Source organism: Prionailurus viverrinus, chromosome B3 (genome assembly GCF_022837055.1).
Source record: "Prionailurus viverrinus isolate Anna chromosome B3, UM_Priviv_1.0, whole genome shotgun sequence".
Taxonomy (NCBI): Eukaryota; Metazoa; Chordata; class Mammalia; order Carnivora; family Felidae; genus Prionailurus; species Prionailurus viverrinus.
The window spans coordinates 36,242,826-36,257,675 of NC_062566.1; the positions used below are offsets into that span (position 1 = coordinate 36,242,826).

A 14,850-nucleotide genomic window follows, 5' to 3' on the forward strand; every position below is an offset into this window, starting at 1 on the left:
CAGATTTCTGAGGAAAGCCTTTAATAAAAAAGGGACCAAAGCAAACAACAACAGTAACAACAACAACAAAAACTTCATTATTAATATCCCCACAGACAGAAGATATTGCAACTATGAAGTAAGGATAGGATGCTATTTTAAAAAGGAACATTGTAAGAACAAATTAAAAAGAAAAAGAAAAAACAGAGCTCTTGGAAACTAAAAACATAATAAAAACTTTAAAACTGAAGAGTTTGGAAGGTAGAGTTATAAGGAAGGCTCCCAGAAAAAAGATGGAGGTTAAAATGGTAGAAAACATTTCTCAAAAAAAAAAAAAAAAGAACTACCATGCAACCTAGTAATTCCACTTCTGGATATTTGTCCAAAGAAGATGAAAACACTTACTGAAAAAGGTATGTGCACCTCTGTGTTTATTGAAGCATTATTTACATTACCCAAGGTATGGAAGCAACCCCAAGAGTCTATCAATAGATGAATGGATAAAGAAGATGTGTTACACACGTGTGCATGCATGCACACACACATACACATGCATTACACTATTAGTCGTCCATAAAAAAGAATGAAATCTTGCCATTTATGACAACATGGGTGGACCTAGAGGCTTTTGTGATAAATGCAATATGTCACACAGAGAAAGACAAATACCATATGATTTCACTCATCTACGGAATCAAAAAAAAAAACCACACAAACCAGAAGCAGACTTATAAATATGAGAACAAATTGATAGTTGCCAGAGGGGAGGCAAAAAGGTGAAGAGGATTAAGAGGTATAAACTTCCAAACTCAACACCCAAAAAACAATTCAGTGAAAAAATGGGCAAAGACATGAATAGACACTTTCCCAAAGAAGACATTCAACAGACACATGGAAAGATGCTCAACATCACTCATCATCAGGGAAATAGAACTCAAAACCACAATGAGATACCACTTTACACCTGTCGGAATGGCTGAAATTAACAATTTAGGCAACAACAGATGTTGGTGAGGATGCAGAGAAAGAGGAACCCTTTTGCACTGCTGGTGGGAATGCAACCTGGTGCAGCCACCCTGGAAGACAGTATGGAGGTTCCTCAAAAAATTAAAAACCGAATTACCCTGCAACCCAGCAATTGCACTACTAGGTATTTATCCAAAGGATACAAAAATGCTGATTTGAAGGGGCACTGTCAACAATAGCCAAAGTATGGAAAGAGCTCAAATGTCCATCGACTGACGAATGGATAAAGAAGATGTGGTATTATAATGGAATATTACTTGGCAATCTAAAAGAATGAAATCTTGCCATTTGCAACAATGTGGATGGAACTAGAGTGTATTATGCTAAGCAAAAGACAAATATATGATTTCGCTCATGTGGTATTTAAGAAAGAAACATGAGCATAGGGGAAAGGAAGCAAAAATAAGATAAAAACAGAGAGGGAGACAAACCATAAGAGACTTTTTTTTTTAATTTTATTTAATTTTATTTTTTTTTCCAATATATGAAATTTATTGTCAAATTGGTTTCCATACAACACCCAGTGCTCATCCCAAAAGGTGCCCTCCTCAATACCCATCACCCACCCTCCCCTCCCTCCCACCCCCCATCAACCCTCAGTTTGTTATAAGAGACTCTTAAATACAGAGAACAAACTGAGGGTTGCTGGTGGGATGTTGGGCAGGGGGATGGGCTAAATGGGCACTAGGCAATAAGGTGGGCCCTTGTTGGGATGAGCACTGGGTATTATATGTAAGCGATGAATCACTAAATCCTATTCATGAAATCATTATTATGCTATTATGATATATGTTAACTGACATTGATTTAAATAAAAAATAAATAAAAAGGTACAAACTTCCCATTAGAAAATAAGTAAGTCAAAGGGATGAAAAACACAGCACAGGGAATATAGCCAATAATGTAATAACTTTGAGGGCACCTGGTTGGCTGTCAGTAGAGCATGCGGCTCTTGATATCAGGGTCATAAGTTTGAGTCCCACATGGGGCACAGAGATTTAAAAAAAATTTTTTTTAATCATATAATAACTGTATGGTGACAGAGGGCAATATACTTATTGTGGTGAGCATTTTGTAATGTAGATCATTGTTAAATCACTATGCTATACACCTGAAACTAATATATGTCAACTGTACTTCAATTAAAAAAATTTAAAATGATTTTAAAAATGAAATAATACAAAACAATGTAAGATTTAAAGTTCAGGAGGTCTAATTTCTTAATAATGGGAATTCCAGAGAGAGAACAGAGAAAGTGGGGTAGAGGAAATCATTAACAAAATAATTCCCCAGAACTCATAAAACTTGTTTCCAGATCAGAAGAGCCTACTGAATGCCCAGCATAATGGATGATAGAACCATACCAAGGTACATCATTGTGAAATTTCAGAACATGGAGGACAAAGAGAAGATCTTTTGAGCTTCCAGAAAGAGAAACAGTCAACATGCAAAGAAAGGATCAGGAATTAGTGTAGCTTCAAATTTCTGAATAAGCAGTTCTGGAAGCTAGAAGGCAATGAACAATGCTTTCAAAATTCTAAGAGAAAATTATTTCCAGTGGAATTCTATACTCAGCCAAACTGTCAGTCTGGTTGGAATATAGAAAAAAGCTGTTTTCAAAAATTTGTGCTCTTAAAAATTTTACTTCTCATGTACCCTTGTGCACTGTGAAAATGAGTGAATAAACCAACGAAGAGGAATATATGGGATCCAGGAAATAAGATCTGACACATGAAAGAAGTGAAGGGACTCCCCAGTGCAATGGTAAAGTTAGGAGATCCCAGAAAGACAGCAGTGCACCAGTAGAAGAGGATAGCCTGTCCCAAACATAGGTGTTCAGGGGGCCTTGAGAACAGTTTTACCAAGATGATGAAATGACTAGGATACCAGTTTGTCAGAATATCTTGAAAGCAGCTGGGTAGATAAATGACAGAGTTTGGTTAGAATTAATGATTACAACTAATACATAAAAACCTAAGTAAAAATAAATTTTAGTGGCCGGTTGGTAGCTCAGCCGGTTAAGCTTCCAACTCCAGCTCGGGTCATGATCTTGCAGTCTGTGAGTTCCAGCCCCACACTGGGTTCTGTGCTGACAGCTTCAGATTCTATGTCTCTCACTCTCTGCGCCTCCTCCACTTGCTCTCTCTCTCTCTCTCTCAAAAATAAATAAACATTAAATAAGTAAATAAAATTTAAAAGATAATTAACTCCAAGAAAAAAAGGAAATTATACAGGGAAGTAAAGAACCATGGTATATACTTCATGGTACAGCTATAGTTTTTAATAGTCATAATGTAAAACTAAGAATTGATCTAGTTAAAATTACAGTATAAAGTGTGATGAAAGGGGCACCTGGCTGCCTCAGTCAGAAGAGCATGCGGATTCTTAATCCCAGGGTCATGAGTTCAAGTCCCATGTTGGGTATAGAGATTACTTTAAATAAATAAAGTTTTTAAAAAACTATAATGGAACTAGAAGGATGAAAAAGGTGAATATATGCCTAAAAATGAAGAATCAAGATGCATGCAATTCAGAGATGTGGAGGTAAAATAAAAGAATCAGTTGTAAAGGAGGTGAAATGGTGGAATAGGGGAAAGAGACTGCTGTTTTTCCTAATGATCCTTGTAGAAATATGTGCTTCTTTATGCAATGTGTTCATAGAAGTCTGATTTAAACAAAACCTAACAACTTAAAAAATACATAGATACACACACGCACACGCACACACACATACATACATATCAGTTTTCATCTATCACATTTGTAGTAAATTATAAATTTAAGAGCCTATCCATCTACTATTGTTGAAATGTGAATTACAGCTATTTTAGAGAATTCTTTGGCACTATCTTTTCAAATCAAATATCTACACTTTTTGATTCAGCGAATCCAGTTTCAGATAAATATTCCTCAGAAATGCACAGATACTGAAGATACATATTCTAGAACAATGCTGCTAAACAGGACATCAGTCGTTTGTGATTTCAGATTTTCTAGTAATCACATTGAAAAAGTAAACATAATCAGGTGATAGTAATTTTAATAATATATTTTAACCCAGTTTAAAATAATTCAATGTGTAGTCAGTATTAAAAATATTTATGAGGGGGTGCCTGGCTGGCTCAGTCAGTAGAGCATGAGACTTGATCTCAGGGTTGTAAATTCGAACCTCGAGTTGGGTGTAGAGATTACTTAAAAATAAAATCTTAAAGGTCATCTGGATGGCTCAGTCAGTTGAGCATCAGCTCAGGTCATGATCTTGGGGTTTGTGAGTTTGAGACCCATATTGGGCTTGCTGCTGTCAGCCTGTCCATGCGGAGCCTGCTTCGGATCCTCTGTCCCCTCTTTCTGCCCCTATCCCGCTTGCACTCTCCCAAAAATAAATGTTTTTAAAAGTAGTAAAAAAAATAAAATCTTCAAAAAGATTCTAAGATATTTTACTTTTTTTATGGAGTGTTAGAAATCTAGTGTGGGGGCGCCTGGGTGGCTTAGTTGGTTAAGCGTCCAACTTTGGCCCAGGTCATGATCTCGCAGTCTGTGAGTTCGAGCCCTGTGTCAGGCTCTGTGCTGACAGCTCAGAGCCTGGAGCCTGCTTCAGATTCTGTGTCTCTGTCTCTCTCTGCTCCTCACCTAATCCTGCTCTATTTCTCTCTCTCTCTCTCTCTCTCACTCACTCTCTCTCTCTCTCTCTCTCTCTCTCAAAAATAAATGTTAAAGAAAGAAAGAAAGAAAAAGAAAGAAAGAAGAAAGAAAGAAAGAGAAATCTAGTGTGTATTTTACCCTTACAGAACATCTCTGTTTGGACTAGCTACATTTTTAGTGCTCAGTAGCCACATGTGGCATGTAGCTATTGTATTCGATGCTGCAGTTTAGAATGTTGCCACTTGTTTCTTTTTTTTTTTAACATTTTTTTAATGTTTACTTATTTTTGAGAGAGAGAGAGACAGAGTGTAAGCGGGGGAAGGGCAGAGAGGGAGGGAGACACAGAATCTGAAGCAGGCTCCAAGCTCGAAACTGTTGGCACAGAGCCCGATGTGGGGCTGGAACCCATGAACTGTGAGATCATGACCTGAGCTGAAATCCCACACTAAACCAACGGAGCCACCCAGGCGCCCCATGTTGCCACTTGTTTCTAATACCAGAAAATCTGAGACAACTAAATGTTCATTAATTAGGCATTAACTAACATAATACTTCCATACAGTGAATAGAGATCTCTGGTATTATGGGAAATGTCCAAGATGTGTTGTCGAAAAAGCAAGTTGTAAAATGATATATGAAATTTGGCTCCATTTTTACTTATTTTCACATACATATGCAAATATATATATATATAAGAGGAATAGCATACATATATGTTAGTTTATGCAGAATGAGAAAAAAAAAAGCAATGTAGAGTAGCGGAGGCAAACACAGCCAGTGGGCTAAATCCCACCCTCTGCCTATTTTTATAAAGTTTTATTAGAACATAAACACACTCATTTGTTTATATGTTGTATATGTCCACCTTTATGTCCAGTGGCAGAGTTGAGTAGTTTCCACACAGACTGTATAGTCCAAAAAACCTAAAATATTTACTAGGTATCTTTTTATGTAAATGATTTGCATGCCCTTGTTCTCAAGGAAGATATACTGAATTTCCCACTAGCCATGTCCATGTGATTTCATCATGGGAAACCTGCACTTTCTTATGTAGTCTTTTTTAATACTCTCTTTTTTTTTTTTTTTAACAATAAACATGCTTACTTTGTAACTAGGGGAAAATACAAAGATTAAATAATTTTTTAAAGGAAAATACCTCATAATCAGGCATATCTAGACAGTTTAGTTAACTAGATTTGTGTTCCCAGAACACAGAGGTACCCATTTGGACAGTGTTTCCTACTGTCCACTGTAAGGGGGTGTCTTTAGAATTGAGTCACGTAGAGTCTCTGACAGCACTTTTGGAAAATGCAACCTGCCTGTACTCCCTGTAAACTAAGTTCTGCCAGCTTCCTTGACACTTGGATAGGGGACAGGCAAGTGTGCCGTTTCCCTAATATTACATTAAGCTCTGCTGCTCATCACTGCATCTGCCTCTTTAATTGTAGCCCCAGTTTTTGTAAACTCAGAAAGGCTATGCTTTTTGCAAACCAAATCAGTCCTACTTTTTTCTGGCGCAGCAGATGCCCACATATTTTCGAGTTGTCTCACTTTCCAAAGGTAATGTGTTCAAACCATGCTTAGCCTGTCTGGATGACCTATAGACACCACAAACCTGGTAGGGAGTACAGAGCACCAAGATGAGAAGAGTTTGCTCTGAGAAGGCACATGGACACTCCCGTTCTAACCTATTTCATTTGCAGACCCCACCCCCCCTCACCGTGCTTCCCATCCTTCCACTGTTTCCACAGGTCTTCCACATGTGGAAGATCTAAATTCAATTAAGGCAGTATATTTTTCTCTTTCAAAAAGATGACTCCAGAATTGTTTAAATGAAAATGTATATGAAATCTCCAGGGCCAACCAAAGGCATGAGACTTAAGGATGACATTTAACTTTTAACTAATATTTACTTTGCTCAAATCTTTATAATTTTAAATTATTTACAATTCTTGTTGAGGTCAGTATTATTCCCATTTTATATATAGGGAAGCTGAAGTACAGAATTACCAAATATGTTAGTTGTAAGAAGAAGGATTAAAATGTTGACTGTCAGCTAAAGTACTGTTCCCTTTGGTATATAGCTCTCACTTTTCTTCATAGTAATGTTTTGAAAAATGGGACTTACTAAATCAAATTTTTTTTCAAATTTTTAATTTAAAATATTAAATTACTGGGGTGCCTGGGTGGCGCAGTCGGTTAAGCGTCCGACTTCAGCCAGGTCACGATCTCGCGCTCCGGGAGTTCGAGCCCCGCGTCGGGCTCTGGGCTGATGGCTTAGAGCCTGGAGCCTGTTTCCGATTCTGTGTCTCCCTCTCTCTCTTCCCCTCCCCCGTTCATGCTCTGTCTCTCTCTGTCCCAAAAATAAATAAACGTTGAAAAAAAAATTAAAAAAATAATAATAATAAAAAAAATAAAATATTAAATTACTTATTAAAAGAGATGTTACCAATATTAAGGACTAAAGTTCAAAATAGCACTTCACCTTAGTTCCTTCCATGGGTAGTTCCTTATGATATTAATTACTTTGGTCTTATGTGAGATAGCCAGAAGAATGTGGGATTGATTTTGATAGTGATTACAACAAATTAACTTTCAGTATTCCAGGTACACAAATAAGCTTATTTTTTAATGAAGTTATACTAAAAATTCAGTAGGAAAGGTATAAAAATGATACTGCTTAAAATACTAATAATTTATTGCATTCATAAGGGTGTTTTGATTTGGGGATTTGGTCTTTTTGTTTTTTACAAATTTTCAAATTGCTTTCTTCAACATCATTGTTTTTAACTTGCCATAGTAATTATGAAGTAGGTGGGACCAAGGTTGTTGGCTTGGTCTTACAGAATTAGAAACCAGAGGAGGCTGACGGTAGAGCAAGGCCTGGAATCCGGCTCTTTGGTCACCTACACTAGCATTTGTTCCATTGCACATCTAGGTAGCTGTTCAGTGGTTTGACAGACTACCTCCAGCCTAAAGTGAATGCTCTAAAGACCTAAATAAGTAGCCACTGATTCGCAAGCATATTTTAGTTATAGTTAGAAGTTAGTGACCAGGTACTCACTGATAACAGATAAGACGTCTAGTGTATAAAATGTAGATCACCTCTTCTTTCTTAGATTGCCCAAGGATATTGCTTATAGGCCAAGTGACAATTTGTAGCAAGGAGAAGTTAGAGAGCATGAGACACTTGAAATACTGTGGACAGGCACCATGACCCAAAGTCACCAAGTAGTCAGCAGTGGTGATGCTTGCTGACTCCTGCTTTATTTGTACCCATTGAGGCCAAGACATTTTCTTTAACATCTTACCTAGCTCCAGAATTGTTCTTTAAGAAACTTATGATGCTTTCTTCTCTAGCCCTCGTGTTCGCAGAATACATTTACCAGCGTGACCACCAGTGTTCAGCCAGAACATGCCCCAAGAAATAAATGTAGCCTGAAGAGGTTAACAGGACAGCACTAGCATGAGGAGCTGTGCTTCTCTAATCTGTAAACCTTCACTCCTCAAATTTTGTTTTTGCTGGTATTTTTCCTTCTCATTTTGAAATTTTCAAATTTATAGAGAAGTTGGTGGTGGTGGTGGTCCAATGAACCCATGTATATCCCTGACCTCAATTAATGATTATAAAGATTTTGTCATATTTAATTCTGTGGTGGTAGTATGGGGGTGGCAGAGGGAGAGTGTGTGCGAAAGTGTTTGAAAGTAAATTGTAAACATCATTGTATTTTATCTCAAAATGCTTTAGTTGGCATGTCCTAAGAACAAAGACATTCTCTCATGTCACCAACAACACCATTGTCATACCTAAAAAATAGAATAGTAATTCTGTAATATCTAATACACAATTCATATCGCATTTCCAATTGTCCTCAAGATTAATTTTATAGGGTCTGGGATCTAATGAAGGTTTGCATTTAGTTGTTATGCCCCTTTAGTCTCTTTCAGTCTCTTAGTTGTTTAATCTACTCATCTGTAACAGTCACCCCTGTATTTAAAGGGAAAAAGTAAAGTTTTTAAGAGTCCAGGCTTGTTTCCTATAGAATGTCCCGCATTTTAGGTTTGTCAGTTTTTTTCCATCATACCAAAAGTTCAGATAAAACTTGTTTTGGGCAAGAATATTACATAATGTTATATAGTATTTTTTTTATGTCAGGAGAAAAATAAGGTTGAGTGGTTCCATTAATCAGAGGTGCTAAATTTGATCACCGGCAGATTCCTAGGGTAAGTCCACATGTAATGTTGTAGGTTTCTTTGACTAACCATACAGCATTGTTTTAATTTTTTTTAAGCGTGTATTCTTAATAAGAACAATACATATTTCTGGTTTAGAAATAATGGTAAGTAGAGACTGCTAGTAAGTAGTGTTTACCTTGTGTGCCCTTTATTCTTTGAGTAAATACCCCCAAAGATCCCTTATACTAAACATACCCTCCTGCCTTCCTCTTTATGACTGCACAGGAAATTTTTTTTTTCTTCAAATTAGCTGCTGGTGAAGACCCCAGATCTAAAGGGGGGTAAGAATAAACATTAATGGAGGGAGAGTAACAGTAGTATGAACACTTGCTGAGCCATTACCATGTACCATGGCACTGGGCTAAGCACTTTCTGTGGATTGTCTGCACGGTAACCCTATTAGGTAAGCAGCACTGGTTCCCCATTTTGTGGATTAGGAAGCTCAGGCACAGAAAGACTGAGGATGTTGCCCAAGGACCCACAGCAAGTAAGTGGTGGAGCTAGCGTTCAGACTCAGGGTTGCCTAAATCTAGAGCCCGTTCCTTACTTGCTGTGCTGCCTCCACTATTGTGTGCCGGGTATTGTACCAGATACTGTCTCATACATTTGCTTCTATAATTTTCACATCCACCTGTAAGAAACAGTCTCAAATAGCTGAAGTTACTTATCCAAGAGCATATGATATCCGAACCATTCATCCTATTTTGTGGTTCTCTCTCATGTTTCAGCCAAGGTCTTTAACAGCAGAGAGGTTTGTCCAGCGGGGTCCCTTTTCCCACTCCCCAGCACCCACATAAACAGGAATCATGTGCTGGAAATGAAACCAGGTGACAGAAGCAGCTGCACAAGCAAGAGAAGCCTGATCAGGTCTATATTAACCAGATGACAGGAGTGTGAGCCTTCAGTGAGAAATGGGATGACACTGAACCTGAAATAAAGGTTGTTGAAATAAGACTGGTCTTCCAAGGAAGAGTGTTTCCTTACCGTTTGTCCTCTCACCAGAGAGGATGTGGCAGTCTTGTTATTTGAGTGACTTCAAACCAGTGATCAAAGCCATGAAGAAATTTCTGAAGGGAAGTGTGATTGCTTATAATCTCTAATGCCCATTCTTGATTTCCTTTTAAGAACTTTTTTTCAGCATCATCCCTGAGTCTATTTATAATTATAGCATAATAAACTGAGAGAAGTAGAATTAAAGAGAGTGATATGACCTATTCCATAGGCTTTTTGTGAAGATTAGATTTACACACAGTGTAGCCGAGCACTGACACAGAGTAGGCATTCGGTGTGGAAGTTCTTACAGGATTACATCATTGCATTTTGTGTTCTCACATGACGTGGGGCTGGGAACCTTACCTAAATTAGGACATTTGGACCCTCAGCCCAGGAAAACCAGCATTCCAGACACTGCCTGGTCAGTACCTAAACTGCAGACTAAAACTCCCTTAGAGACCCTCTCTGGTGCTGGCAGGAAGCCCCTATTGCCATGGTGTCTATCACACTCCGTCTTTCTGTTTCAGGTGGTTAGCTCAACCAATGGAGAGCTGAATGTCGATGACCCCACAGGAGCCCACTCTAATGCACCAATCACAGCTCACGCCGAGGTGGAGGTAGTCGAGGAAGCTAAGTACGTTCATCTTTCGAGGGGGCTCTTGAGTCCTAGGTTGAAAAATCTTCTTTGTCTCTTCTTCTCCATGTGCTGCTCATCTCAGACTGGATTCCTCATGCTTGTGTCCTCAGCTTTCTTCCTTTGACCATTTTATTTTTTGCATGGTACCCTAAGGCTGCTTCTGCCCTTCTTTAGCTGTGATTTCTGGGAAGACCATCACATTGTTCTAGTCCACATCAGGCAAAAGGCCTAGTGAACCAAAAGAATCATGGTATAAGAGCTAGAACAGATAGTAGTCATGAGCCTCTTGGGTCCCTCCGGGATACAGAAAACAATCTGCTTATGTAAATCATGGGCCACACTGAACAGCATTTGATTTCTGGTTCTTGGCTAACAACTCTGCATGTACAGCCCTAGAGCAAGGGCTTCAGGGCCATTTTGTTCTCACTTAAAATGATTCTGGATTCCGAGAGACTCCAATAAGTCAGGCAAGATAGTCTCTACACCTGTGAGTAAAAGAGTCTTGGGAGGAGAGGAAATCACAATGTTCCCAAGATGGGGAGGAGGTGACTCTACTTCCTTTTCTGCCTCTCTTGCCTGTGAACGTGTTGCCCTGCCTGTACCACCAGCCCCCAGGTGCTCTCTGCATAGCGTGTGGTTAAACTCTTAGCATATAGAGTATAACAGGAAATCATTGCCAATTCTGCTGCAGAAGCAGCGTTTCTATCACTTCTTCCCCTTTTTGCCCCATCCCAAATTCCGATCCACATTTAAACTCCCAAGAAGACATGAGGTAGGGAGAGAGAAGTCCTTTACAAATCAGTAACTGCTGCCAAGCCTGATACGGATGACCTTTCCTGTAATGAGAATATTCAGGCTATCCCGGTCCTGTCAGAGGCAGACAACATATTAATAGTGATACCTGTGTCCTAGGTGCTCTCTTGAGCCCCCAGATGGCCTCAATACAACCCAGAACATGCTTACATCTCTGGGAGTAAGGTGGTGGGAGGCCAGTCAACACCTGCATTCTTCCCTCCAGTTATATTTTCTGTGGTTGTCCCCCCGCCCCCACCCACCCCTCTGCTGTCCTGCCCATCTATATGATGAGTTCACTTTGCTTCCAAGAGGTCCTTTCCTTGGAAAGGACAGGAATCCTTTGAGGATTCCTACCCAGTAGATAAAAAGCACCCAAGGATGACTTGGATGATCTCTCACAGGCACGAGTCACTCAGTCCCTGATGACTATAGGCAGCTTTAGGTGCTCCTTTCCTGGTTTATATAGGGCTCTGGTAAGTAAGAAAGGCAGGGAGAGTTTTTAATCCTGGGAGGAAAGCATTTTTAGTAAGGAAACATGCTCCCTATTCTCAGGGACCTTGGAGATTTTAATGGTACTCACAGTGTTTCTTCAGCTTCCATGACAAAACTTCATTCTCCAAAGTAAACAGTATGGTACTTCTTATCCACAGTGTTCTCAACCTTGGCTGCACTTTGGAAACACCTGGGTATGTTAGAAAATGCAAATGCCTGAATCCTATCCCCAGAGATTCTGGTTTATTTAGGATTATGGCTTGAGCATCAGGAAATTTTAAAAGTCAGGTGATTCAAATGTGTGGCCAAGGTCAGGAAACAGGGCACTAGGCACGTTCTGAGTCATACATTGTCTGGGCTTGAAAGATGGCTGTACCCATTCCCACCTACCTCACTCCCAATTCATGTTGTGGCTATTACTTTGAAGGCTAGAAGTTTAGCTCTGGATTTAATAGTGTACTGTGAATACCAAGATTCAAAGAGTTTTGTTCTTATCGTTTGCCTTATACAGGTTTATCTTTTGAACCCATTTCTCTCATTTGACTTCGGTAAATGTGCACACTGATTGTGTATGTGAGTGTGGTGTTTGTGTCCTGTGTGTAAAATAGGGGGCTGTTCACACAAAGAGATTTCAATGTGGTGACTTCTATTCTGGTATGATCCAAACTCTAGGATAAAGAGAGTTCAGAGTCTCCCCATTCAGTAAAAAGGACTACTGTGACTGCCACCAGTTCTAGGTTTGGGCCTTCTGAAATGTATGGACCAGAAGGGAGCAAGTGTATTTGACCAGATGTCCTCCAGAAGCTCAAAGCTTAGGGCATTTTGTGTGCTGATTCCCCTAGTGATTACATGAGCTACCAATCCATCTTGCCCAGGGAACTGTCTGGCAGGGCCATGTGTTTTTTTTCTTGGCCTTCTATGTGTTTTGGAGGAAAGGAGGGGGTAGCCATCAATCCACCTGCTCATTTTCATGGGAAGAAGTCACAGCTAGAGAAGCACGAGACGTCCCAAACAACCCCTCATTGCACGCAGCTGTGATGCCATTTGTCCATGCAGCCTGCTTGTGGGAAAAAGAGAGCTGTTGCCTATATTAAGGTTCAACCAGAGACTGAGGAGATAAGTGAAACCTTCATTTCCAAGCATTTGATTCACGCAGCTTGTTTTATATAAAGGAGGAGAAAAATAACAGGGTCTTGGTTTTTGTTCTTTCTACAAAGTGAACATCTAACTGCCCTTTTCTTCTGGCTGTGGGACACATGTCCTTGTTTAAATATAATTGGTAAGGCAAGGCAGCTTTTTGATTGATTTTTGTTATGGAGTTTTTGCTTACTCACTGACTTTAGCTATAACTTAGAAAATGTGGACCTCATTTCTCCTGAGAATTAACAAGAATGGGATTTTTGGCCCTTCTCTGGCAGTTATACCTTAGTCCAGAGCAGTGACCCTCCTTGCTCTGATTCATCTCCTACTAAAATAAAGTGTTGCTGAAGCCTTTTCCCTCCTCTAGAGGAAGAGCTAACTGCCAGCCAGCTGCTTTGGTTAGGCATATTGGACTTATAGAAAGGCTAGGGACTTGTCTTTCCCTCAGAATAGTTGGAAGGTCAGCTTAACATTGCACAGTAAGACTTTGTGTGGGAACCAAAATGGCTCACTTGGTGCTTGATTGAATTCTTACAGGCAGAATCATTTCCTCTTTCTTGTGCTATCTTCCCGGAAATTGCCCAGGAAAACCCGCTATGGGGCTCCCACCAACTCTTTCTGTTCTACCTTACCCCTCACTGAGATCCAGTTCCCTCCTCAATGCTTCTATCAGGCACCTGCCCCTTCCATCTTAGGGTGGGGGCCAAGTGACCTGGGCCTACTCACCCTACCTCGACAGAGGAAGAAACGAAACACCAACACATACTGCATGTTTGCATGGCTCACAGGGAGTTGCTTCCATCTCACCTCTGTGGACTAATATCTCTCTCTTTCTCTCTCTTCCTTTCTGTGTTTTTCTCTTTACACACTCTATAGCTGCCTGAAAATGCTCAACCTGTGGTGAGTCCCTCTCTCCAGTCCACATGCTAGGGGAGCGGACCAGACTAGGCTGGGATTGGCAAAGCCAAACAAAATGCCTTAGGAACACTGAATGGCTTCCATACGCCACCTTGTGCCATAACCACCCAGACTGGGGAACTAGATCCACAAGGTGGGGATGGGGCAGGCCTACACCCAGGAATTAATCTGTTCCTTCTTTCCTTTCAAACCCATCTCATTGCTGTCTCCTCCTGTCAAAACAATATCCCCAGTATCCAAAATTATCTTTCTATTTTTAGCCAAGTGAATTGTCTCCCAAATTAATAGACCAGATATTATCAGACAGAGAGGGACAGAGGCAGGAGGACAAGGTTACTCTATCAGTTGTTTAGATTATTCTTCACAACCCCAAGGGCAGTTATCACCAGATGATCTCCCATTCTGTGGTTTGGTCTCTAACTGGCTGCTTCGGAAAAATCTGTGACTTTTCTTTTGATTCAACTGGTTCTTCCTTCTGTAGAATGAGTCTCCAAAAGAGCTCCTTCTTGGGGGGAGAAATGGACATTTTGTTGTTGTTTTGGGGGTTTGTTTGTTTCTCGTTTATTGTCTTGTCTTTTCTTTTCTCTTCTTTTCTTTTCTTTGCCCTGTAAGAGTACATTTAGTGGGCCAAGGGCTGACCTGGCTAATGAGATATTGGAGCCCTTCTCTTCCACTCCTGGAAAAGGTTCCTTGAGTGGAAGGGGGAGCCCTAAAGAATCTGCTTTCAGTCAAGTACATTCTTGATACAAGAAAGAGCCCTCTCCCCAGCTTTCTTCTTAGACGTTGCCTGTGACCTTCCAGGTGCTCCTGAACTGGCTGGTCTGTTGCAGTCTGAAATTATAATTTCCCCACAGTGTCTGCATGCATGGGGTCATATTCTATGTGGTGATAACAGCCTCCTGGACTCTGTGTTTACTTTGTTTCTATTTGTCTTCAGTGACTAGGTTGGACACCAGTTTCTGAGCCCCATTGGTCTAAGCCAAGTTGCCTAT

At 40.0% G+C, this 14,850-nt stretch overlaps 1 protein-coding gene across 11 annotated transcripts in view; it reads left to right on the forward strand.

Annotated features, from left to right (window-relative positions):
• The window catches only part of CSNK1G1 (casein kinase 1 gamma 1), a 160,591-nt gene that overhangs the window by 139,671 nt on the left and 6,070 nt on the right, over window positions 1-14,850 (forward strand). For 8 of the 11 annotated variants that reach the window (XM_047862288.1, XM_047862287.1, XM_047862285.1 and 5 more), the window contains one exon: window positions 10,404-10,510. In XM_047862288.1, coding sequence (XP_047718244.1) covers window positions 10,404-10,510 — 107 coding nt within the window. The other 3 variants (XM_047862291.1, XM_047862296.1, XR_007152903.1) reach the window with 2 other exon arrangements.